The following is a 26653-nucleotide window of genomic DNA, read 5'->3' as shown; positions in this document are numbered from 1 at the left end:
AAAGAAAATCTGTTGAAGAAACCAAGAGCTCTCACTCTGTCGCTATTTCTGAGTACAGTAACGCCTAGCCCTAGAGTCTGCTCTCCATGCACTGGCCTCATGTGTTCTGTCATTTTTTGAGACTTTTGTTTTGCCTATGATGCAAATAAATTGGACTTTTGGATCCTGCTTTACAATCGTTTCCCCCCACTTTTTTAATCGGGTGAAATATGAATGACGGCCTATACTTTTTTTTTTTTTTTTACATGTTCTTAGTGCCATGTGACAAACTCCACAACATACTTGAATGTTAATGAGCAAAGTAGGCATAATAGCTATGTATTTACTTAGTTGCAATTTCAGAACTCGTCCCAACAAATAGACATGCTTGGAACTTTTCACAGCAACCGATTTGAAGTGGTAAAACAGGAAGTAAAGCAGGTGTAACCAATAACATTAATGTGGGCCGTGGCACTGGAGGACCTAATGGAATGGAACCATCATTACTGGTATTGGTTACACCTGCTTCACCTCCTGCTTTACCACTGCAAAATATGCCTCAAAACGGTTGCTGTGAAAAGGGTCGATACATCCCTATTCAGGGTCCCCCGGAAATTGAATGGCTTATTTGGGCTGGAAAATTTAGTACTGAGAAAAATCACGTTGCTTCAGGTCTGCACCTATTTAATATAGTCAATGGTCTGTAGAATATATCTAGATTGAGTCTGCACCAGTCCAAATCCACATATATTCTGATTATGTGTAACGCCCCTTCCTCAGAGTAGAACGGAAGGTAGGACTTTCCCTCCCCTTAGCGAGTCATTGCTGTAATAGACAATCTTTGTCTGAACTAGATTGCGCTCATGCATGGTGTAGCATCCGATTCCGTGACGATGGACGGTGTATCGTTGGGGTGAGTCTGAGCAGTAGGGATTATTGCGTAAAGCTGTGATTCATGCTGCTACCACTAACCTACATCTGTTGGATAATATTTTACCCACATGTGTTACTGGCCATAAACCCAAGGCAACCAGTGAGAGCGCTTTCTCCTAGCACGCCAACTGAAGCTAGCTAGCATTGTTTACTAGCCCCGGTAGCCTTGTTGGCTACAACTAACATTAGCTGATGTAACGTTAGTCAGTTGCTAACCAAACTCCAAGCTGACATGTAGCCACCATGCAGCAGTCAAAAGTTGCTTATTATCAGATGATAGAGCACTTTGTAATGCCTCCATAATGTATTTGTATTCAGCGAACAGTGACAGCTGTCAGGCAGTTATCATTAGGTGATGCTAGCAGTGAAGTTGGATGGTTAGCAATGCTAAGAGCTAGCCAGCTGACTTCACGTACAGCAAACTCAAAACAAAGACTAGGACAGAAACTGCAGCAACAAAATATGAACGTTAGACTTTGACTACTTGTAAATAAAATAGCTGTTCTAAAGCTAAACAGCAGATAGACTAGTAACGTTAGTGGAGGCTGACAGTGTATTGATATTGGCTAACGTCAATGGGCTATAGTTGCGATGGTGAACTGGTAAACTATACTGTTTTCCTCCCTTATTTGAACGAATAACTTTGTTGGGAAATGAGCATGATAACGACCTGTGGGGCTGTTCACTGCATTCGCCTTCACACCCATTGATTAAATCACTTCCATCGGGGTGCAGATAGCCCTTTGGCCTTTGCAGTATCTTTTTATATGCGATTAAAGCCATTTCTCCCCCCTCACCACCACCTAGCCCAGGATGGCAAAAGACAACATTTCTGACTTTAGGCCACACTAAGTAGGGAAGTAAACTTTCTCTGAACTGGGAGAAGCACGGCTATAAAGTGATGAATGCTAAAGCATGTGTCTTTATTTGTGGAGCCCCGTGCTTATGAATTAACATTCCAAACATCCCCATGGTTTGTAATTGTCATACAGCTGCAATTGTCCCTTTACAATCTCAGTCGTGGTGGGTCCCATTGTTTCCTTCCAGCCACCTATGAAGAAGTCATCGCAGAGAGGGAATGAAAGATGACATTTGGTTCAAGCTTAATGTAGAACTCATTTTGTTTAAAACCTCTTCTCCTGGGTGAGGATTTAAAATGGATTTCAATAACCGGCGGTCTGTTTCTTTTCTTGCGTCTCATTCCTCCATATGAAAACAAAAGCCTACTTATCAGGGGGAAGTCCTAGCCCCGTATGTTCCTCCGTTCCTCTCCAAAACAGTGTCACATAACGTTACGTTAGTATCCGGAATTGGGGCTATCAAGTGGTTAAAACGCTCTCCTACCCGTCTCCGACGTCCGATTATAATCTCCCTATGGAAGCCAGTAGTATGTTTGGGGGTGTTAAAAATGATATTCCTGCGTGAAATGTTAGATTTGTGTGGGCTCAGTTTTGAACCTAACATTAGGTTACGTTAAGGAGAGATAGAAACACAGCAGCAGGCAGCCTATGTAATGGAGAGAGTTCCTGGAAACAGGCGAGTTGAATTCACAGTTGAAGACCTGTAACATTACTCACATTGGGTTGAAAACAGGAAAGAACGTGAAGTTTCTTCTTTCTTAACATTTTCACAACACAACCGACTTCTGCTTATCTTCTCTTCCTCTCCGCTTTACCGCTTCTCTGAACTGGGGATAAGGTACGCTTTGCCGCTTGTTTAATGCCGCCCGTGCGTCCCTCGTGTGTCGCGGTTGAGTGGAGTTAGCCTTTTTTATTATTAAATCTGCCAAATTTGAATTCGAACAGATGATCATGATGGTCGGATGTAGAAGGGTCAGAGGTCGATGGGGGTCCATCGTCCATGGTGCCAACCCTACTCCCTATGTTTAATATCAAGTGACATCGAGCTATATCAATTTTTACTTGATGAAAATCCACATTGGATTAACATTTTAGATGTTTACAAAAGGTGTTTGAAATCTGTACTGTGCTGTTTCTGGTGTGCGGGCCCGACTGCAACATCCACATACCTATGAATAGGCTATGATGACACCAAGCAAAATCAGATGACCATGATAAAGCAGGAAGTAGGCTACACTTTTTAATTGTACGCTCACCGCTGTCCCCAATAATCCAGACACTGCCTCTCGTGTCTTACCAGTCGTCTGGCCACGACGGGCTCGCCACAGCCAAACAGTACGGGCGAGTCGGAGGAGGACACCGTGGACGGAGGGATGCACACCTTCAACCAGACGCACATGAGGAAGGCTTTCCAGATGATGAACGACCTGAGGAGGTGTGTGTGTGTGTGTGTGTGTGTGTGAGTGAGAGTGATTGCATCACTGACAGAAGAAGATGCACCTTTTGACTGCATCACATTTTCATCAGTAGAACTTCCATGTTCTTGTGGCTGCTCACATTGGTAGCATTTTTTGGGTGTGTGAGTGAGTGAAGAGCTTGTAGTAGTCATAATGTATACACAACAGTCAACCCTGGCTAGGCCCAAGATGGCAGTGCAGCAGTGAATTACTCCGGCCTGTTCTGAATCGAACCATTCTATTATTTAAAGGACAAGTCCACCACCAAACACTTGAACACTGTGAAAGCAGCTATTGGGGATGGAGCCATTTCTACACATTAAACCAGAATGCAATGCAGCTGCAATACACACTTTTTTCATTTCACCTTTATTTATTCAGGAAAGTCAATTGAGAGCAAGCTCTCTTTTCCAATGACGCCCTGATTACATCAATAAAACAATACAATTCAATACAAATCACATAAGACACACAAATTACAGAGCAGCGATAGGGTGGCAAGAAACAGATCATGTTGTTGTACATTCAGATACATTCATACTTAAGTTAGAGTTAGTTAGTTACAACACAGAATAACTGCTGGAATGTCACAGATCCATTGAGTAGCCAAAGGGTGAATGTTGCCTTTTAATTGTCCCAATCAATCATAAACCCCCCAATTGGATTTGCTGCTGCTGGCTCCCATCCTCCTTCTGCCCTGTCACAACTTTGCTTCACTTTTTCCTGCCTCCTTATGTGCATGTTTGTTTTTACGTTGCTTATCGTTGTTGCATTGTTGATGCTGCAGACGCTTGAATAAATACAGTTTGAAGGTGCTTTCACATTGGGAATGATTGCGTTCCTTCCATTCCGTGCCTGAGTACGATTGCTCCCCTCTCCCCCCGCTGGTCAGCTTGCCTTTCACATCACCAAATGTCTTCCGTGCTCGGGAACGCAACAGACCACTTGCAGAGTAGGCTTGCGTCACCAACTACGGCTGGAGTGTATCCTCGCTAGTGCTGCACGATTAATCTAATCGCAATCGCGATGTCAGCACGTGCCATTACATAACCGCAAAAGTGTGCGATTATTATGTTCACGTCTTTTGAGTGTGTGTGTGTGTGTGTGTGTGTGTGTGTGTGTGTGTGTGTGTGTGTGTGTGTGTGTGTGTGTGTGTGTGTGTGTGTGTGTGTGTGTGTGTGTGTGTGTGTGTGTGTGTGCCTCTAAATGTTACACGCGACGCAGCAAACACGCGTTTCTCTGCCATTCACACTGGGCATCAACACTAGCGGGAGACTTCTCCCATGCACTCCCGCAAATAAGTAATGTTATGCGCAGCAAGGTTACATCTTACCGAGAGGGAGAGAGAGAACATTCATGATCGTTAACTGCGAGCTATGCTAATAACTAGCTAGCCGTAAAGAAACGCATGTAAACAGCCGTGTGATTAGTGAGAACGTCAGTAAAATAAGGAGAGAGCTGCAGGTGCTTACAGTATACAGAACTAGTGCACGATTAAGTGCACAGTGGGTAATGACCCGCTGTGATGAAGAATATAGCGAGAGATTAACAAGGTTGATAGCAGAGAAAACACTGTCGCAGCTGCTGCTTGCAGCAGCACATCCAGACTTTTAACTAGCCTGTCACATGACGCCTTCATGGTCCCTCGATAAAGTCTGCAGATGCACGTTACCTCACCTCTCTCTCAAGAAGCGTCACGTGAGTGTGGCTTTTAAGGCCATCTGTCGCTACAAAAGAAATAAACGGGGTGTATTACTGGACAGACATGTAACTAACTTTGCAGTCTGAATCTTCTATGTGCTGTAACACAGTGCAGTTTTTGCTTTATTTATTTAGTTTTAATATATTTTAAATTGTAATATATTTCATGTATTTTAGTCTGTGATACGTGAAACCGTGGTATTTTATTATCATACCGTCAAAAACTCATGCCGGCACATCCCTAGATACCATTTGTTTATTATATCGCAATCACAATCGCAAATCGCAATATTGTCCACCATAATCGCTAATTGCACCTTTCCCCCAAATCGTGCAGCATTAATCCTCGCCCATGTGTTGTCTATGTGGTTCAGTACGGTTGGCGTTCACATTCGCAAGTGTCCCGGGCACGCCAAAGTGTTCCCCAGACCACCTTTTGGAGTGGACCCCGTCACGGTTCGCTGTTCTGCGCCCGGGCACGGAACGCAACCATCACACTCATGAACCGAACCGCACCTGGAGTCAGTTTGGGGACAAAGTGTGCTCGGTTCCGCTCGCGGGTCCCCAGTGTGAAAGCACCCTTCATCTCTGTCCCTCCTCCTACAGTAAAAAGCTGCTGTGTGACGTGCAGCTGGTGGCGGGGAGCGTCGAGGTGCCGGCACACCGGGTGGTCCTGGCCTCCTGCAGCCCCTACTTCTGTGCCATGTTCACAGGTACACACGGACACACACAGGCACTGTTGTTTTGTTTGTGTGTGTGTGTGTGTGTGTGTGTGAGAGAGAGAGTGTGTGAGTGTGTGTGTGTGAGTGACCAGGGTCCAAAATTAGCACCAGCCACCAGGCAATTGCTGTTAAAGTATGCCAAGTGGCTGGGACATTTGTCTCACTTCCGTCAGCCAAAAAACCCAATGATAATCTATTGAGTGGCAGGGAAAATTTGAACATTCCCTAGGCATTTGGCCAGTGGACAAAAAGTTAATTAATTATTATTAATTTTGGACCCAGCAAAAAAAAATTTTTTTTATTATTTTTCTGTTTATGCTGTGTGCGCGTGCAGGTGATATGAGCGAGAGCAAAGCCCAGCAGGTGGAGATCAGAGAGGTGGATGGGCGAACGCTGAGGATACTGGTCGACTACATCTACACAGCCGAGATAGACGTGACAGAGGACAACGTCCAGGTGTGTGTGTGTGTGTGTGTGTGTGTGTGTGTGTGTGTGTGTGTGTGTGTGTGTGTGTGTGTGTGTGTGTGTGTGTGTGTGTGTGTGTGTGTGTGTGTGTGTGTGTGTGTGTGTGTGTGTGTGTGTGTGTGTGTGTGTGTGTGTGTGTTGTGTGCTGTGTGTGTGTTGGACACCATTGAACAAGGAGGTTGATTGATTCTGGCCCTGCATAGCATGTAAACGTGATCCCAATTTCCCAATCGTTCTTGCCTCTTTCCACTTTGTCTAAAAAAGTGCCACAAAAAAGGAGGAGGATGGAGAAGGAGGTCCTGTTTTTACTTTGTTTTGTTCAGTTTTCATGTCACTGTGGTGGCTTATTCCTTTAACACAAGTGTTCAGGGATGCAAACTTGTCAGCGGCATCAGTCACCGCCATTACAGTTGCGGGTGCTTCCGGTCCAACTTTGTCGAGTTTTCCAGTCACAATATTGTCCATTGTTGGTTTCCCCGTGAGGGCTCGCAGACGCAGATCGCGCGCGGCGCTACACGCACGCACCCAGCCTCACCCGCTATGCGGGCTCACATATGCCAGTAATCGTCCCTCAGTATCCGCTCCCCCAGACTGACTCGCCTGAATGTGGCGTCTGTAGCCCACGCTGCCAGCATACTGACAGTGTGGGGAAAACATCTTCTGTGGACAGAAACACCTTGTTGATGAGAGAGGCCAGAGGAAAAAAGGCCAGACTGGTTGTGGAGCTGACAGAAAGTCACTCAGATAAGATCATGCAGATACAGGTCAGCAGCTCCAGTTCAAGTTTACATCAAACATCAGAATGGCCACACACAAAAAGACCATAGCATGCATGGTTTATGGTGCCAGACGTGCTGGTTTGAGTATTTCAGAAACGGCTTCATAGATAGCACCTACCTCCAAGCCATAAGGCTCCAAGCCATAAGGCATCTGAATTTGTACTGCATCATTATTATGTATTACCTATAACACTTTAAACTGTATGTATGCACTTTCTGCTGAATACGATGCTGCTGGATACTGTGTGTGTGTGTGTGTGTGTGTGTGTGTGTGTGTGTGTGTGTGTGTGTGTTCGTTTGTGTGTTTGTGTGTGTTTGATGTTTGTTGTTTGTATATTGTGTGCTGCTGCACTGTCTTTGTCTGAGAGTGAACCAAAACAAATTCCTATCAACTATGTTGACATCATGGCACTACATGTATTCAGTCTTGAATCTTGAATAACCTCATTACACTGTGGTGAGCAGAAAATCACCTCAGAATGCAACATGTCCAACCTTGAGGCCGATGTCACTTTAGCAGCTGATACCTATAATTCACCTTATGCAGAAGAGACCGTCTGGCTTCAGAGACTAACAGGAAAGTGTAAATACAATCGCATGTTCAGATTGTATTTACACTTCCTGTCACTCATAAACCTAGTCTGACTCATAATGTGAGTCAAACTAGGTTTGACCAGGTGAGTCAGACTAGTTTGAGCAGGTAAAACAGCCAGCGTTTTGAACAGGAAGTCGTGATACAATGGGTCAAGTGGGCGGGGCTGCATAAGGTGATTACCTATCCAGTATTAGTACAGAGTACTTTATTAGGAACACAGTGTTCCTAATAAAGTACTGAGTACTCAGTACTTTATTATTAGGAACAGTACTTGGCCTTGGTGAGTGCATTGCCAACTGCTGGCCACACCTCCTGCAGGGCTTTGTGTGTGTTAGTCCAGCTGCTGGCCTTTCTCTTTCTGCACCACTTCCGGTCCCCTGCCTCTGCTGGAAGGCTGAGTGGACTTTTCAGGAAGTCAACAGCTCCTGTGTCTGTGTCTGTGTCTGCCCGCCCGGGGACCAGAGCTGCACAACACTGGCTCTGCCTGACGTAATGTTCTCGTAAGCACTCCTCCTCCTGTGCTTCCAGAACATCCGTGTCGTTGTGGAGGAAGCCTGTCTTGACCTTGTTGTGAGCACAGACCTTGTCTCTGCTCCCTGGCTTCATCTCAACCAGAGCAAAGTCACATTACTAACATGACATGTTGCTGTTAATATATGAACAACCAACCCCACCAAAATCCACAAGTGGGAGACAATCGAGTGGATACAGACAGTGGATAGAAAACGTTTTCAAGCCTTTTTGCTGAGGTTGTCACAAAAAAATCGATTCAAATAAGAATCGTGATTCTTACATAAATCGATTCTCAACTCTTTTTTTTGGAAGAGCGTTTTTGTTTGATTATTTTTTGGGGCATTTTGCCTTCATTTGATAGGACAGTAGGCAGACAGGAAAGGTGGGTAGAGAGAGAGGATGACATGCGGCAAAGGACCACGGGTCGGATTCAAACCCGGGTCAGCTGCATGAAGGACTAAGCCTTTATGGTATGTGTTCTACCAGGTGAGCCATCAGGACGTCAAACTCAACTCAAAGTCCCTCTTTGTACTGAATCGAGTATCGATTTTGAATCAGGAATCGTTTTAAATCGAGAATCAACTTTTAATTTAATTGTGAGAATACCCCTACTTTTTTGGACATTTCTAGCGCTGCAACATTAGTTCAAATATTTACAGTATTTTGGGTTTTTGGACAAAGTAAGTTTCTAACAAAGTGGATTAGAAATTTATGTGAAAGAGTAAAATTAAAATAACAAAAATCTAAATCATCCCCTCCACTCACTTGAGCTATGTTGTATCTCTCTGGCAAAACATTTGATAACATATTTATTTCTTAACCTTTAATTAGGACATTTACCTTTTTTCCAGATTCCCCCCCATTTTCTCCCCAATTCTGTGTTTTTTGTACTATTTGTATTTATTCATCATAGTTTGTTCTTTAGAGAACATTAATGTTAGTATTCCATTTCTTTTCCACTTTTAGAGTCTGTTTGGCAGGTTGAAAGCAGCAGCAGCAGCACGTTTACTACATAACCCTAAAATTATTTATAGTATATTTGCTTTTGTTGTTTCATTAGCCTTACCCTATGTTATTCTTTTCTATTATTTTTATTGCATATTCTTTCATTTTATTTCCAATGCTGCTGTAACAACAATGATCAATATAGTTTCTTCCTCTTTTCTCTCTATCTGTCCCTGTTGTTGCATGGTATTGGCTATATGGTTACAAACTGTACAACTCTCTTTGATATCAGCACTGCACTCTAGTAGCAGACCGTGGGCTGATGGAGAGAGTCGATAAGCACCTTTGTGAAACCAGTTTGTCTGCTTTGTTTTGTTTTTGTGAAGCCAGACTGTTGAACCTTCTTTGTGAGAAAAGCACTGAGGGGAACCTGTCTGAGGAGGACGTCTAAACTGGCCGTGGTGTGAGCCGTGCTTTGTGGTTACTGTACAACAGTGATTCAGAATCACAATCAGAATCACTTTTATTGCCACAGTATGCAAGTTACATACGAGGAATTTGTCTTAGTGTCTGTATGCAGCGTAGCGGTCACATCAATATACAGAGATAAGAAGTAGGAAGATAACTAAAGACAATCACAAAGTTGCAAGTGCAATCAAATCGAGTAAATATATACAATATGTACATGAGTGGTGAAGTGTTCTGTGGATAATAAATATGAAGATTCCCAACCAGTGGTACGTGTACCCTTAGGGGTACTTGAGCAGCTTGCAGGTGGTACATGGAAAGATGGGGGATTACAATTTTGGACTGTCGCTCAAGTCCTTCTAATTTGTGTGTATATTATTTTATATATTGGACTGCATTTCTTTGTGATTTTATCTTTTATATTTTTCTTCTGACTATTGATGCGACCGCTGATGTGTGTGGCTGCATACTTACACCAAGTTAATGATTTAATGTATTTATCTATTTACGTGTCATGCACTCTAGGTGCCCAACCCACATGGGTTTACAAGACACAACAATATAACAAACAGTAAACAACACAGCAATGGTACATTTAAAATACAATATGCAAGACAGCAGTGGGCAGGGCAGCAATGCATCAGTTTCTATCTTAAGTAATCCATGTTAAATTCCTCATATTGTAATCCGATTACCTACTGTGGCAATAAGTGATTCTGATTCAGATTGATTTCCAAAATGATCAAACAAAATATTCCAAGTCATTTCATGCCGTTGCTGGTGGTACATGCTCTGCCCCTGGCAGGTGTCAACTGTTACACTACTCTGTGAAGAGGTCATGTTCACGCATCTCAAGTTTGCGCACCATCCAACTAGCTAGCAAAATATGGATAAATGGCTCAAACGTCCAACTGTTGTCGCTCTGGATCGATGTTCAGGGCAGCCTGCCGGTTACAAAAGACAGAAACAGAGGCTAACCCCCCCCAAACACCGGGGTGACAAATATATTACGTATGGATTTTTACTTGTACGTTCGTGGATCCAGCGCAGCTACAGGGTTTTCTCTACAGCGCAAAGAACACGCATGAGTGAGGGGGTACTATAGAGACACTGCATGTAATAGGCCACGCCCATCACGGGGGAAGAGCTCCGTTCATTTCCACACACCAGCGTCATTTTCCTTGAATTAAACATAGCTAAAAGCTGTTGTGTGGTGGGCTGCGCAGAAAACAAATGTAAACAATCGCCAGTTAAAGTTCTTTTGTACTCCTGAGCAAAACAAGGAAGCCATTGAGAATTGGCGAGCAGAAAAATGTGGATCTAGCTGTCAAGAAGTAAGTTGGAGTGTTCATCTTCCGTATATACGATCTTTTGGTGCAACACGCAACCATGCACGTGACATACAGTAGGAGAATGCCAGGATTGGACAGGAGTTTGTGTTTTCCCCCGTCTTGGGCGTGGTTTCTGAATGATGACGCGTTACGCAGTGTCTCTATTGGCTTGGCAAAACGGCTCAAGAAGTTCATACAACAACAAAAAGGTTGAGAACAACTGCTGTACAGTACAGGACCAGGGCCTTGTTGCCTTCAGCTGAGATACCTCTTGGTAGCTGGATGGCTCTGGCCCGGGGCTGCCTGGAGCCTGATGAAGTGCAGTGGGATGGAGCTGCAGGCAGGATACTTCCTCTCATTATTAGCTCAGGAAGTGTGCATGGATAGAGGCAGGAAATCCTCCCACTGTTAGCAACGTGCCTGCCTGATTGGCTCGTTGTGTGTGTGTGTGTGTGTGTAGGGAGTAGTGGCCATATTCGGTGAAAGACCACTCACTTTCTTTGAATTGTGAACTGTGTTCACAGCAAGTGCTGTGTAAAGTACGTTGTGCACTGTGTTGTTTTAATAGAGAGGCAAAGTGGAACGTCACTTCCTGCTTCAGCACTGTACCAGAGATTTTCATCCGCCATTTATTTTCCCATAGACATTTCGTAAAATGCTTATAAAATAGTTGTACTTCGTCGAACCAAACGGTTCAGCTAACGCTATAATCAGGAGAGACCATAGAACATTTCACTCGGACCAAAACTTAAAAAAACATTTTTTTTTTCTTTAAACCCGCATTTTTTTTTAACGTTTGGTCCCAGTGAAATGTTATGCGGTCTCTCCTGTTTCTAAATATATCTGTACCGTTTGGTTTGAACCAGTAAAAATATTTGTGTACGCATTTTACGAAATGTGTATGGGAAAATAAATGGCGGATGAAAATCTCTGGTACAGTGCTGAAGCAGGAAGTAGGCGGTCACTTTGCCTCTCTATAGTGTTTTTAGTGTACAGTATGTGCACTCTTTGTGCTGCTCTTGTGTGTGTGTGTGTGTGTGTGTGTGTGTGTGTGTGTGTGTGTGTGTGTGTGTGTGTGTGTGTGTGTGTGTGTGTGTGTGTGTGTGTGTGTGTGTGTGTCACAGCTGCTAAAAGCAGAGTCCGAGTCATCCTAACGCTCTCTGTTAGAAGACATAAGGCTCCACTGAGGGCAGCTAAACATAGAGAACAGAGTGTAATACTGCACACTCACAGGGCGAGCGAGTGTGTGTACAGTGTGTGTGTGTGTGAGAGAGAGAGAGAGGCACGGACACACTCCTGTCTGTCTTGCTAACCTAGTTAGGCTGCTGTGTACAGATGTAGCAAATTGCACCATTGTCTGTTAGCAGCAACACACTTTCTGCCTGACTGCGTAGATGGCTGAGGCTGACAGACTTACTGCCTGACTGACTGAATATGATGGACAAACTGCCTGGCAGAATGGCTTCAGGCTAGATTGTTGGCTGGCCTGGATGATTGGCTGTCTGGCTGCTGTCTACAGGAGCTGTCTGGCTGCTGTCTACAGTAGCTGTCTGGCTGTTGTCTACAGTAGCTGTCTGGCTGTGTCATTGCTTGACAGGTCGGTTGTTTGGCTGATTTATCGGCTGACTTAACTGACTGACTGACTTTTAGGTCCTGAGCTTTTCACAAGGAGGATGGTTGGCTGGGTAAATGGCTAACCCACTTTCTGGCCAGTGGCTACAGAGTGCAAAATTATCACCAGACAACAAATGCATCCTAAATATTTGGACTGTGCATGGTAAATGAATTGACTCTACCATTGAAGACTGTTTGGCTTGTGAAAAAATGGAAGTAGCATTATGTTATTTTATTAATTATTATGTTGTGTTATTTTACCAAAGAAATCCGTTTGGAGTTCATCTTCTCGTGTGTGTGTGTCTGGTCTTTGCAGGTTCTCCTGCCAGCAGCCAGCCTCCTGCAGCTCATGGACGTTCGTCAGGTCTGCTGTGAGTTCCTGCAGTCGCAGCTTCACCACTCCAACTGTCTGGGCATCAGGGCCTTTGCCGACCTGCACACCTGCACACAGCTCCTCAACCAGGCCCACGCATACGCCGGTGAGCGCCAGGCCCTAGCTCATCCGTGTGTGTAGCATGAATCTTTCATGCACCATTCATTCAGTTTCTTCAGAATTTGTGTTTGCCATCCTTAGGAAAACAGTGACAAATGCAAAAACAAAATGCTACATGTCCAGAAAGAAAAAGCTTATGGAAACGTGTGCGTGCGTGTGGCTGTTTATTGTGTGGGTGTAATCTTGTGCGTCTGCGTTTCCCAGAGCAGCATTTCTGTGAGGTGGTGCAGGGGGAGGAGTTCCTGGGCCTTTCTCTGCAGCAGGTGTGCAGCCTCATCTCCAGTGACAAACTCACAGTGTCCACTGAGGAGAAGGTAAGACACACACACACACACACACAAGCTGTACATCAAACAAATATCAACAGCGGAGACCAAACTTACCAGCCACAGAAAAAAATATAGTGCGGTTGTTTTCCTTCCACGTCCTTAGTCCTCATCACACCGAGACACTAGCTGTGTTTCCATTACAGTTTTTCGCAAAATAATTGCGATATTTCTACAACTTCGACAATGTACAATTGCGACTTGTAGGCGTTTCCATTGAAGTTGAGTTTCGCAATTCCCGTTACCAGCAGCTGCCACAGTGATTACGCACGCGGATCTGCCCCATATCCCGTCCCCTGCATGCTCAAATCCAACCAATGGTCAATGCAAATCACAACATGAAGTTACAACGCATATAAACGAGCCTGATTATCAATTCAAAAGAACATGTTGCGGGCTGCGGTGAATGCAGTGAGCGCGACAGGCAGAGGAAAAAAGGTAGCCTACAACTTGTCCCATTTTAGAGATGGAGGGGGGGGGGAAAGGCTGATATGGTGCAATAGTCAGAATATCGTGTATTATAATTATAACATTGTACCTGAAACGTGTGTAATGTATTAATCACTTCAGTCAACAGCACCGCACCGGTGTGCTTTTCATCCCGCCGATCATCTCGCCGCTGTGCCAAATGCGCGCACACAGGCATGGATCGATTTCTCCAATTAAACATGATCTATTTTCCGGCTCCGCTTTTGCACAACACGTCTTTCTGCTAGGTAGCGTTGCTTCAAAGTTTTCCACTTGCTGCGAAGGTTTTGCCACGGTTTATCAAACCCTTTCTCCCTCATTTCCTTTCATTTTCCAAAGGAGAAGATGGGTCACATGACGTGCAAATGCGGAAAATGTGTTTCCATTACACTTTTGCGATAAACTGCTATATCGACACGTCTGAAAAACCACCTCATGAGAGCGCAAAAACGTTTTGCGATATTTGGGAGCTTTTTCGAAATTTACGTGTTTCCATTACCCAATTTCTATTGCGATATTTAGATTTTGCGCATTTCTGACGGTAATGGAAACACGACTACTGTCTGGTTCCATGGCTCTGGCAGCCAGCTTGTTCCAGAGGGGTGACTCTCTCTCTCTCTGTCTGTCTGTCTGACAGGTGTTTGAGGCAATGATATTGTGGATCAAACATGATAAGGAGGCTCGTCTGGAGTATATGCCCAAACTGATGGAGCATGTCAGGCTGCCGCTACTGTCCAGGGACTACCTGGTTCAGGTAAGCAACCTCTCTGCTACTGTCCAGGGACTACCTGGTTCAGGTAAGCAACCTCTCTCTCTGCTACTGTCCAGGGACTACCTGGTTCAGGTAAGCAACCTCTCTCTCTGCTACTGTCCAGGGACTACCTGGTTCAGGTAAGCAACCTCTCTGCTACTGTCCAGGGACTACCTGGTTCAGGTAAGCAACCTCTCTCTCTGCTACTGTCCAGGGACTGCCTGGTTCAGGTAAGCAACCTCTCTCTCTGCTACTGTCCAGGGACTACCTGGTTCAGGTAAGCAACCTCTCTCTCTGCTACTGTCCAGGGACTACCTGGTCAGGTAAGCAACCTCTCTCTGCTACTGTCCAGGGACTACCTGGTTCAGGTAAGCAACCTCTCTCTCTGCTACTGTCCAGGGACTACCTGGTTCAGGTAAGCAACCTCTCTGCTACTGTCCAGGGACTACCTGGTTCAGGTAAGCAACCTCTCTCTCTGCTACTGTCCAGGGACTACCTGGTGCAAGTAAGCAACCTCTGATACTTCCATCTACTTTGTAAAAGACAGTAGACCATACAGGCATACAGTAAATTGTACATGTTCACCAAATAAATGGTTGGTCTCCTCCTGTACATTGATGGGAAATGTGAGGGATGAATTGCTAGCTTAATGCTTAACTCATTCACCGCCAGTTTAGGACTGCCAATATTTAGCACAGGCCAAAGATTTTCATAATTGTTGGTCATCTTTCAAGACCCACAGTAAATTATCTATTAGCACCAGAGTGATTTGCAATACCTCAAAATGAAGATGTACGTCTCTGGGTTCACCAGGGAAAAAAAAGTGAGCTTTTAGCATGTTCTGTACTCTACTTATAGCCATTTATATACACCCTGTTTTCACCCAAAAGGTCTCTCTGAGAAAAGAAATTGCAGAAAATGGCATTTATGTACACAGCACACAATATCAGGCAGAACTCGCTCTCAATTCTTTTATTTTGAACTGTATTGACATCAGACATGTAAATATTATTCATTATGACACAAATGACAAAAAAAAATATATATATATATATATATATATATATATATATATATATATATGAAGTGCTTTTTTTACATTCAACAATACAGTTTGCTCAGTGTGAGTGAGTGTACAGACAGACACACAGACAGACAGACAGACAGACACACACAGACACAGACACACACGCACACACACACACACACACACACACACACACACACACACACACACACACACAGAGAGAGAGTTCTCTCCACAGCTGCTGCTAGATCGCACCTCCTTCCCCCTCCTTCCCCATCAGCGTTTTGCCTCCTCTGCTGCTCATTTTCCTCCTCTCGCTGGGACGAATGCTGCGACACGACACAGGAACGGGTCCGCGGCTTGGCTTTGGGACCAGGCGCTGCTGGAACCGGATCGATCATGTTCGTCATGGGTTTGACTAGGCAATCCAGGTTCGCCCTGCAGCAAGGCTGGCACATAGGAACGGGGTCCAGGGACCAGGATCGATCATGTTGGTCACGGGTTTGACTACCGCGGTTTCGATGTCCGCTGCTCTGCAGCAAGTTGATCAGCTCTGCAGCGCGGCGAGGGGGCATTTCAATGGCGTTTCTCCTCTGCAACAAGGAAGCGCGTTTCTCCTCCTTTCCACCTTCCTAATTTCAAACAACAGCTGCGGTATGTGTTTGATAACGTGCTGTCGGCTTGACTTTGAGGTTAGGGACCCGAAACTATGTCACAGGCTGGGTAAGTGTTTCAACTATGCGCTGCACTCATAAAAACAAAAACACGTCAAACACGTCATTGGCGGGGAGGGCTATTTCTGATAACACGTCAAAGACGTCTTTGGCGGTGAATGAGTTAATGCACCACAGCACCTGAAATTGATCTAAAACAAAAATCTGTTTATTGTATGTTTGGCACTGTAGGTGCCAATGCCCCCTTCCACCACGTGTCCTTGTATCTACCTTCCACCGCGTGTCCTTGTATCTACCTTCCACCACGTGTCCTTGTATCTACCTTCCACCGCGTGTCCTTGTATCTACCTTCCACCGCGTGTCCTTGTATCTACCTTCCACCACGTGTCCTTGTATCTACCTTCCACCGCGTGCCCTTGTATCTACCTTCCACCGCGTGTCCTTGTATCTACCTTCCACCGCGTGTCCTTGTATCTACCTTCCACCGCGTGCCCTTGTATCTACCTTCCACCGCGTGTCCTTGTATCTACCTTCCACCACGTGTCCTTGTATCTACCTTCCACCGCGTGTCCTTGTATCTACCTTCCACCGCGTGTCCTTGTATCTACCTTCCACCACGTGTCCTTGTATCTACCTTCCACCGCGTGTCCTTGTATCTACCTTCCACCGCGTGTCCTTGTATCTACCTTCCACCACGTGTCCTTGTATCTACCTTCCACCGCGTGCCCTTGTATCTACCTTCCACCGCGTGTCCTTGTATCTACCTTCCACCGCGTGTCCTTGTATCTACCTTCCACCGCATGTCCTTGTATCTACCTTCCACCGCGTGTCCTTGTATCTACCTATGTCACGACAAATAGTTGTAAATGTGTCCCCTCACCAAAGTGACTAATTGTTGTGTTGCGATTCTGAAATGCTGTTGCTGTTTCAGATCGTGGAGGAAGAGGCTTTGATAAAGAACAACAACACCTGTAAGGATTTTCTAATAGAAGCCATGAAATACCACCTACTGCCAGCTGACCAGCGCCACCTCATCAAGACAGACAGGACCCGGCCACGCACTCCTATCAGCATCCCCAAGGTACCGTACACATTAGAGCCCGACCCATACTGGGTTTCTGAGGCCGATGCCGAGACCGATATTAGGGAGTAAAACAATTCAGATATCGATATATCAGCTGATATTCTTCCCCCATTGATCCCCCATTAGTGCTAATTTTTAATTTATTTATCCTGGTTGCTGCTCCACCCTCTGCCGATCTGGGGAGAGCTACAACTGGCTCCATGCTTCCTCCGAGACATGGGCAGTTAGCCAGCCGCTTCTTTTCACCTGACAGGGGAAGCTTCAGCGGTAGGACATAGCACGTGGGAGGATCACGCTATTCCAACCAGTTCCCCTCCCTCCGAACAGGCGCCCTTAACGACCAGAGGAGGCACCACATCAGCAACCCTCAAATCTCAAACACTTGACAAAGATATGAGTTGACATGAATTGAAATATGTAATGTAGGTAGGATATTTTACAGCTTATTAATAAACTCAATGCAATGAAACGGTAAACTTAACTGGGAATTTAATAATTATAAATAACTAGAAATACAAAAACACAAGAAATAGAACAAATACGGTAGTTAAGAAAAAATACCAAATATACACAACATGCTGTCTATAACAACAACAAAACATCTGCAATATCGGCGCACCATATCGGCCGATACGATATATCAGTAATCGGCCAATATCGGCGAACCGATATATCGGTCGGGCTCTAGTACACATGCACACACACATCATCATCGTCATCTCACAGAGGAGACACCCTGTCACCAGCATACCCAAGATACACACAGGTACACACGCACACTCCAGTTCTTCCACAAAGCTGAGAGTGTCAAGCTATGCAGACGTGTCACTCTGTCCAGGATTTACACACAGCACTTCCACCTCAAAAAGACAGCATCAGGTAGAGACACAGGCAGTCATACACACTGCTATAGAGTACCGCAGCGATGACATATTTTTGAAGGCTGGCTTGCCCAGAAGTCCCTGCACTTCCTGGTTCCTACGTGTAAAAGTCAATGGGATTTTTGTCTGGAAATTTGGTGTAAATGCATGAAATAAGGTCTGTGGTTAACAAAACTTTATGAAACAGCAAACTTTGTGTTCAGCAAGATAATCTTCAGAAATGTGGACCAATTTTAGGACTTGAAGCGTTATTGAAAATTGCGTTTAAAAAAAAGTTTTTACGCTTCGAAAATCATAGAAGTGGTCCTCATTTTCCAAGATTATCTTGCTGAACACAAAGTTCGCTCACTTTGTTGTGAGCAGTTTCATGTAGCAGCTAACAGGTGTAGTTCGGTCAAAAGAAAATAGTTCATCCAGGAAACTGCTCATAACGAGGTCTGTGGATTATCTTGAGTAACGGGGTCATGATTTCTGGAAAGAGACATTGCTGTTGAGTTTTTAAAATGTATTTCTTTGGCAATTTGAGCACCACAAGCCGAGTGCCATCCAGTTCCATTGTATTGGAGAGAAGGCAGAAACTCTGCGGCCGATATCTCCAAGAGCGCGTCTCGAGGTCGATAACGGTTCAAAGCCGGTGAAACAAACACGCAGGCATGCACAGTTTAAAAAATGTGTGGAAGAGGAGAGGGGAGTGGGGGGCGAAGTGTCCGAGTCGAAACCTGCACCACTTACTTCAGCACCTGGGTGTGATTTTTTTATTTTCTCTGTTGTGAATTAACTTCCTTCAACTCCCTTTTTCATTTGAACTCACTAACTGTGTGTGTTTGTGTGTAGGTGATGATTGTGGTGGGGGGCCAGGCTCCTAAGGCGATCCGCAGTGTAGAGTGTTACGACTTCCAGGAAGACCGCTGGTACCAAGTAGCAGACCTGCCTTCCAGACGCTGCCGGGCAGGTGGGTGTGGGTGGGTGGTATGTAGTTAGGCAGGTACAATGTCCAGGAAGACAGGTGTTACCAAGTAACCTTGATAATGTAGTAACTTGTCAAAATGAAATAAATTGTCCTGGTAAATTAGTTGAAAAATGTAACGACTTGCCAGATAAATGTCCTCCAACTGATCTTCTAATATAGTAAATTCCTGATAATTTCATATTTTTCCATTTTCAATATTGTAAAATTTAAATATTTTGAGTATCAGCTGTCAGCAACTTAAATCAGTATCTGTAGTGGCCTTCAAAAACACTGGTTGAACCTAATTTTCAACCCATTTACTTGCATAACAAATACCACCGGCCCTGGTCGTGTGGCAATTAAAGTTCTATTCTATTCATAACACATTTTAACACATGATCCCATTATTTGGCTGTTAGTACACTATCAGATGCTTGAAGCCTCTGGTGGTTCTGTCTGTTTCTCAGGTGTGGTGTCCATGGCGGGCCGGGTGTTTGCCGTGGGGGGGTTCAACAGCTCTCTGCGGGAGCGGACGGTGGACATGTACGACGGAGTGAAGGACCACTGGAGCACCGCCTCCAGCATGCAGGAGAGACGCAGCACGCTAGGGGCCGCTGTACTGGCCGATTTACTGTACGCTGTGGGCGGCTTCAATGGAAGCATAGGTACACACACACGCATACCATAGGCCTGCACAAGTAGAGTTAAAATGGTTATCATCCTAATCATTTTTAACACGTTCACTGCCAACGACGTATTACTCCGTCAAAAAAAATCCAATGGTTGACTGCCACTGACGTATTACTCCGTCAAAAAAATGATTTTTTTTTTTTTGACCGTGGGATGTGCATCTAACCCTTTTACATCTCTTATATAATTATTGGAGCCACCGAACGTTTACAACCCATTCCACCGACCCACTAAGTGGCGACAGTGCTCTCCTGACTAGAGGAAGGCAAGCAAAAAGCAGCCATTCTCATGAAAATGGATGGGGGAAAACGCTTTCGTTTTCGCGCTGATTGCTGGCGATGCGGGATTGCAAATTTGCATAATAGATTACAGGTGGAACACACTTTGAAACACGCAGCATAAATATGACCAGAATCGCAAAAGCTTCATCAAAGCTCTCAACCAAAACTCCAAGAAGCGAGCGAGTCCATCCAGACTTCCTCAAACAGCGGCCGCGCAGACAGGCAGCAGCAGCAGCAAAGCAGTGAGACTGGTGACAAGCTTGTGACGGCCGCTGCAGCCAAGAAGAACGCCCACGGAGGGAGGAGTTGGAAGCAGAGGGGGGTTTCCTGCTGTTATGGAGGAAATTACTGTTCAAAACTATTGTTTAGATGTCTGACGTCTTACTGATGCCAAAAATGAATGGTTAAAGTGACTGTTCTATCGAATTTCACAAAAAGCCGTTTATCTCTGAATAATTTTTCTGACGCTGAAACCATGCTGTATTCAACTGCTAATGCTTACATAACTACTAACTCTACAAACTAACTCTTTTAGACAGAGAAAGCACACATTCTATTAGTTCTTTTGAGATATTGTGTGTTCACAAAATCTTAGCAGAAAAGAATCCTCGGGTCTTGAAAGATGAGCCAGAATCCTCAAAAAACCCCTCTGGCAGAAGCTAACTACAGTAAAAAAAAAACGTCTGGCAGTGAATGTGTTAAGCAAACATTAAACAAACATACAAAATGTGGGATTTTAATTTAATATACCGTATATGTTTTGGTCCACCACCACCACCACCTCTGCTCATTGCTGCTGTGTTTTTAACTCTTCCATCTTTGAAGCCAGAAAGATACTTGCTGTTGCCTATGTGTTTTCACACGTATATCCTGTGTCCGTTTGGAGTGTTGGTCGTGCACATCCTATCCAAATTAACGCTACGCATACACTCCAAATGGACTCAGGAAACGCGAGGCAGCCCTCATGCGAATGTGTGGTTAAAAACAAGCATATGTCCGCCCTCAGAATGAATTTGTATTGATATTAACTTAAAAAATAAAGCAAAAAAGTTCATTTGTGATATATTCTCATTACAAAATGACTAGAAATAGGCACAATAGTGAACAACCAAACTTTTTTGTTTGCTTATTTGAAGAATCATCTCATATTGCAAAGGGACAGTTGGCATGCCTTGTATCAAACACAGACCAAAATCTTCAAATCCACTCAAGAAATGTGTGGAAATGCAATGAAAAGGAAGTTGAAAATGTGTAAGGCCCCTCCCCGTTCTGCTGCAGAGCATCCTCTTTTTTTTCCACAGCCAAGAGAGGATTTACTGAGCTAAACCCAACCTTGCCTTCCCTTATGGTCACACAGATTCACACCTGGAAGCCTCCCAGTACAGCCACTGCCTCCTACTGGTGACCACTGAGCACTGCAGGGGTTATTTAGGGATAAATGGCTTGGTTTCTTGTAGAGCTGTCCTCGACTCAGGATTCTGCCAGTCTCTTCAGTCATTATTTTGACCACATTAACAGTATTGCAGCATATTTGAATAGCCGACATCGGGATAATGGAGTCTGAATGAGACAGGGAGGACATTCATGCCTGGCTGCACGTGGCCACTTGCATCACACGTCAAAAATAGACCCGACGGCGAAACTCACTGCATGCGTCGTGAGGGCGAGGCAACGTGCTGCGGCCGGTGTGATCGTTCTCCCCGGTTAACAAGGACGCCGAAATGAAACTGCCTCCGTGAGGCGTTACTTCAGTGTTGCTTCAGCGTCGGATACGCGTCTGGTGTGTTTGGGCCGTCCCTCAGACCGGAGGGTGAACACTATTCAGAGCTCCTGCCAGCTGGACACACACTGTTAGTTCACACGTGCGCGCAGCACACACACGCCCAAACACACACACACACACACACACACACACACACTGAACAATGCAGAAGCACACACAGAGTCTTTGATGTCCTCCTTTACCTTTCTATTTGTCTCTGAATCTCCCTCTCTCTCTCCCAGGTCTCTCTACAGTTGAAGCCTACAGTTATAAGAGCAATGAGTGGGTCTATGTAGCCCCCATGAACACCCGACGCAGCAGTGTTGGAGTCGGGGTTGTTGACGGTAAGACAGAAGTGTGTTTGTGTTTGTCCGAGACTGGGTTACGCTGTGTATGCAATTTTGTTGTGACTACCATTTTAAATAGTCAGTCAGTTTAAAGTAGATTAAATGACAATCAATTTAAAGTAGATTACATTTCAATCAGTTTAAAGTAGATTAAATTGACTTTAAAAGAGTCTCAACTTTGTGGCACTCGTATTGACCTTTTATATATTTTTGTGTGTGTGTGTGTGTGTGTGTGTGTGTGTGTGTGTGTGTCTCTCTCTCTCTCTCTGTGTTTGTGTGTGTGTTGTAGGTAAGCTGTATGCAGTGGGAGGTTATGACGGCGCGTCACGTCAGTGTCTCAGCACAGTGGAAGAATACGACCCGGTCAGCAACCAGTGGTGCTACGTAGCTGACATGAGCACACGACGCAGTGGGGCAGGTACGAACACACACACTTATTATACACACAGTGCAGAAGAGAAATCCAACCTTGTTTGTAGCTAGTGTTTTTACATAATTATATGAGCATAAGATACTACTCTGATTTATTATTGGATGTACCTTTTATAAATGCTGTTTTTTTATTATGTTGATGATTGAGCCAACAATTTCCAATGCAGCAACAGCACCGCCTTGTGGACATCCACTGTACTGGCATTGTAGTCGCTTGTCTACTTTCCACAGAGACAGTGAACAGAAGGACACTTATTATACCACAGTGGAAATATTGTTTTTTTTTGCCAAGTGTGATGTAAAACAGCACATAGCCTACAGATACTAGAAACACCATGACAGTTTCTATTTCAATCCCACTGATCAAGATTGGATTATTCAATACCAAATTCGTGGAATGTCCAAGTAGTTTAACAAAATGTGTTGTGCAAGCTGAAATTCCATTCTTCTGCATCACCTCCACATGGAGTATATGTGTGGATTGGAATAGTTAAATTAGAGTGGTGAAGTAGGAAGAGTTTTGGAATAGACGGAGAGACGCAGTCAGCGCAAAACTCAATCCAGTCAAACTGCGGAAGACATGGAAATGGCTTTTTAAAAATTCCAATATTTCTTGAATTGACAGGCATGCAACAGATATCAAAACCACTGATTTTGCCACAGTGTTCTAGTAAAGATGAAAGAGATGAAACTCAGTGTGTTTGTGTCTTCCTGCCCTTCTCTGTGGGTCCAGGTGTGGGTGTGCTGGCCGGACAGCTGTACGCGGCCGGAGGTCACGACGGGCCTCTGGTGAGGAAGAGTGTGGAGGTGTACGACACGCAGGCCAACACCTGGAGGCTGGTGTGTGACATGAACATGTGCCGACGCAACGCAGGTCAGAAAACCAGCCGGAAAAACAGGCAGACAGACTCTCAGCATCCACTTTATCAGGCACACCTTCCAGTTTACACAAACACGCTCCTTCCTCCAGGAGAGGGTTGAAAAGCTCGGGAATTACACAAATCTGGAATATTATGAGGAAAACTAGAAGGGCACTTGGAGCGCGCAGACCTCCATGAATGCCGATGCTGTTCAGTCTGCTATGGTGCAAATGTTGTAAGTCAGATCAGATCCACTTCCAAATTTAATTCTTAATTCTTCCTTCCAATGCTACACCCTCCCACCAAGTTTCATGAAAATCAGCCCTGTGGTTTTCCGTAATCAGACAGACAGACAGACAGACAGACAGACAGACGCACTGAAAACATAACCTCCTTGGTAGAGGGAATTACAACTCTGTAGTTTTATAACCACAATTAGAGATGTAACGGTATGAAAATTTCACACCACGATTATCGTGAGCAAAATGATCACGGTTATCGTAAAAAATTGCTGAAAATTTTCAAAAAGTACTGAGAGATTCACTGAAATTATTTTACAACCTTTTATATTGAAAACTCTCAGACCCAAAAAGGATTGATACACTCACTGAAATCATTTCTCCAAAGTTTTTCAAAGCAATGTCGTCATGGTACCACGGTAATCACGGTAATCAAAATTTGAAACGGTACGGTTATCGTAAGGAATGTTATCACTATTATCATTAAAACCGGTGATCGTTACATCCCTAACCACAATCTGCAGCCATTTATTGTTATGCGCTTGTTGACAGGCATATTGCCCAGCGGCTTTCAGTATATCACAATTAAAAACCAGTCATAAAATTCATAGAAAGGTCTAGATAGTATGGAGTTTTGAAATGTACAGTTTGTACAGTATGTGTGTATCTCTCCCCTCCAGGTGTCTGTGCCATTAATGGGCTGCTGTACGTGATTGGAGGAGACGACGGCTCCTGTAACCTCTCCTCTGTGGAGTTCTACAACTCGGCCACAGACAAGTGGAGCCTCATCCCCACCAACATGAGCAACGGACGCAGCTACGCCGGTAACACTCACACCCACCGCTTGAAAACTTGGAAAAGTAATGGCGTTTTAAAATACTATCTTAATAGTATCTAGTAGCGCCTTGAGATAACCCTTGTTGTAATTTGGCACTATATAAATATTTTTTTAAAGGACATATTCGCACATCCAATTCCCTCTGGTGCAGGTGTGTTGCAAAGTATCAGTTGAGTCTTGAAGGAAGAAGATCCCGCACACTGCTCAACCTAATGGAAAAGTTATGAAAAATGATAACGTTAGTATTTGTGATTCCCCCTCTCCCGCCCCCTTCTCTTGACTGCTGTCAAATGTGGCTCCACAACAGTCTAGACTTTTGGAGGAAAAAATTGTTGGTTCAAAAAACGAAAAGGACAGCACTCCAAGTTTAAAGATTTATTGCCACACAATGGACATTTTGAGCCAAAGCCCTTCTTCAGCGTGTAATTGCCATTACACTCGTTTTTTTATTTAGACTTTGTTTTTTGGGATCCAGCACCCAGTTTACATAGTCTGCTATAAAGTAAGGAGGTGAGCGTGTTATCTTTGATTTTAAATTGTTGGTTAAAATAATTATATTCCTATTGCTTGAACTTAGTGTAGTTGGTGGTTACTTTTGAATCCAGTCTCATTCAAATTTGGTCTTGGAAGTTTGAAAATGGTCATGGAAAAGTTTTGGAATTTCATCAGTGAAAAGGCGTGGGAAGGGAACTCTTGTTTATATATCTGTCTCTCTCTCTCTCCCTCCATCCTACAGGAGTAGCAGTGATTGACAAGCCGTTGTGACCAAAGCCCCCCCACAGCGCCAGCTCTCCTGCGACAGGCAGACTCAGCGAGGCACACGCTGACGTCTGAACAGCCAAACGGACACGTAACGTCTGAAATAAACACTGGCCAAACGGACAGAACGCTCTCAATCTTCCGCTGACGCAGTCGAGGACAGCGATTGACGGGTTTCTTGCACGAACCCAACGTTAATTTAGCTGCTATCTCCAAGCCATTTCCATTTAGAACCTGGCAAAATTCTGACTAGCAAGGGCGTTTTTTTGCACTAGCCCCGGGCTGAGACGGGGTAGCGGGCTTCTAAAATCTCTCTTCTCAGATAGAATGTTTTCAGATGCCAACGGACGTAGCAAGCAGCTGTATCAGCTGACATAAAGTCCACCAGGATACAGACATGGGCATCACCTGACTCAACCGTTTTTAAACAGCTACCAGCCTCACCGCTTGTCCACTTAAGCTAACTGGTTGCTAGCTGCAGTGCTAATAGTCAGGAAATGCTGCAACGCTAGCATGTAATTAGCTACTGGCAACAGCCTCATCTCTTGCCTCATCCCTGTCAACGAATGAGGAAGCCATGGTGTGCCGCGGAAGCCAAATTGCCAAATCGACAGACTCGCCATGGTCCACGGTCCACGGAGCGTGAACAGGCTTCCGGACTAGTTGCTCAACTTGATTTGGGTTTGGATGCAACATTGACACACAATTCACTTTGAGAACTTGACCAAGCTGTGGACTGATTCAAACGCCAACTAGCAGCAGTTTGAGCCGTCAGCCTGGTGAAAGTCTGTGGCGTGACAGAAGCACTACGAGGTCAGAGGTCAGCCATATGCCACGGCTGCCAGAGAGCGCTGGTTCTCAACCCGGGGGCCCGGATGCAAGATGATTCTGGTGGTTCCAAGATTATTTAAAAGAACGTAAAAAAATATATATTATGCAAATTTACTATCATATTTAATATTTTGTAGATAAAATGTTTTTTTTATTGTAAATAGTTGCGGCTTCATGTACAATAGAGTAAAAAGGGAAATCAAAGACGAACCATTGAAGGCCCATTTCAGCGTTCTGCACACTCTCTGGGTATCCTCGTGTCTTTTTTACTGCTTGCGAAGCCCCTCAGAGGTTGAGAACCAACTGCCATGGCGTCAGGGACGGGGGATTTGATGACTGCTGTGGACACACTACTGATGCACTGTACACATGTCATGCACTGACTGATGCCAACCGGCAGGCTGGCTGTCTGCCACACTGACCATCTGACTGACTGACTGACTGTCTGACCATCTGACTGACTGACTGGCCCGGTGGCCGTCTGCCCGTCTCGCCGACTGACCGGCTGGCTTTCTGTCTGCCAGACGGACTGGATCACTAAGCCGCTGTCAGCTGACGGTTACTTCATTCGTTCTCGGTCGGTCTCCATTACATAATCT

The 26653-nt window shown here is 44.7% G+C and overlaps 1 protein-coding gene across 1 annotated transcript; it reads left to right on the top strand.

Moving 5' to 3' along the window:
• Positions 1-842: 842 nt before the first annotated feature.
• klhl3 (kelch-like family member 3) lies at positions 843-26475 on the top strand (the record flags this gene model as incomplete). The annotated part of the gene is made up of 15 exons (XM_083651746.1): positions 843-892; positions 3049-3207; positions 5537-5643; positions 5987-6108; positions 12679-12841; positions 13060-13169; positions 14287-14403; positions 17033-17182; positions 18901-19018; positions 19483-19680; positions 21991-22092; positions 22385-22513; positions 23261-23401; positions 24307-24450; positions 26336-26475. The coding sequence occupies 15 exons, from the start codon at positions 843-845 to the stop codon at positions 26473-26475; spliced, it is 1950 nt and encodes a 649-aa protein (XP_083507872.1).
• Positions 26476-26653: the final 178 nt, after the last annotated feature.

The sequence above is a fragment of the Poromitra crassiceps genome (assembly GCF_964638095.1).
Source record: "Poromitra crassiceps genome assembly, chromosome: 15".
Classification (NCBI taxonomy): Eukaryota; Metazoa; Chordata; class Actinopteri; order Beryciformes; family Melamphaidae; genus Poromitra; species Poromitra crassiceps.
The sequence above is the reverse complement of the archived record's forward strand: the minus strand, read 5'-3'. Positions and strand labels throughout refer to the sequence as shown.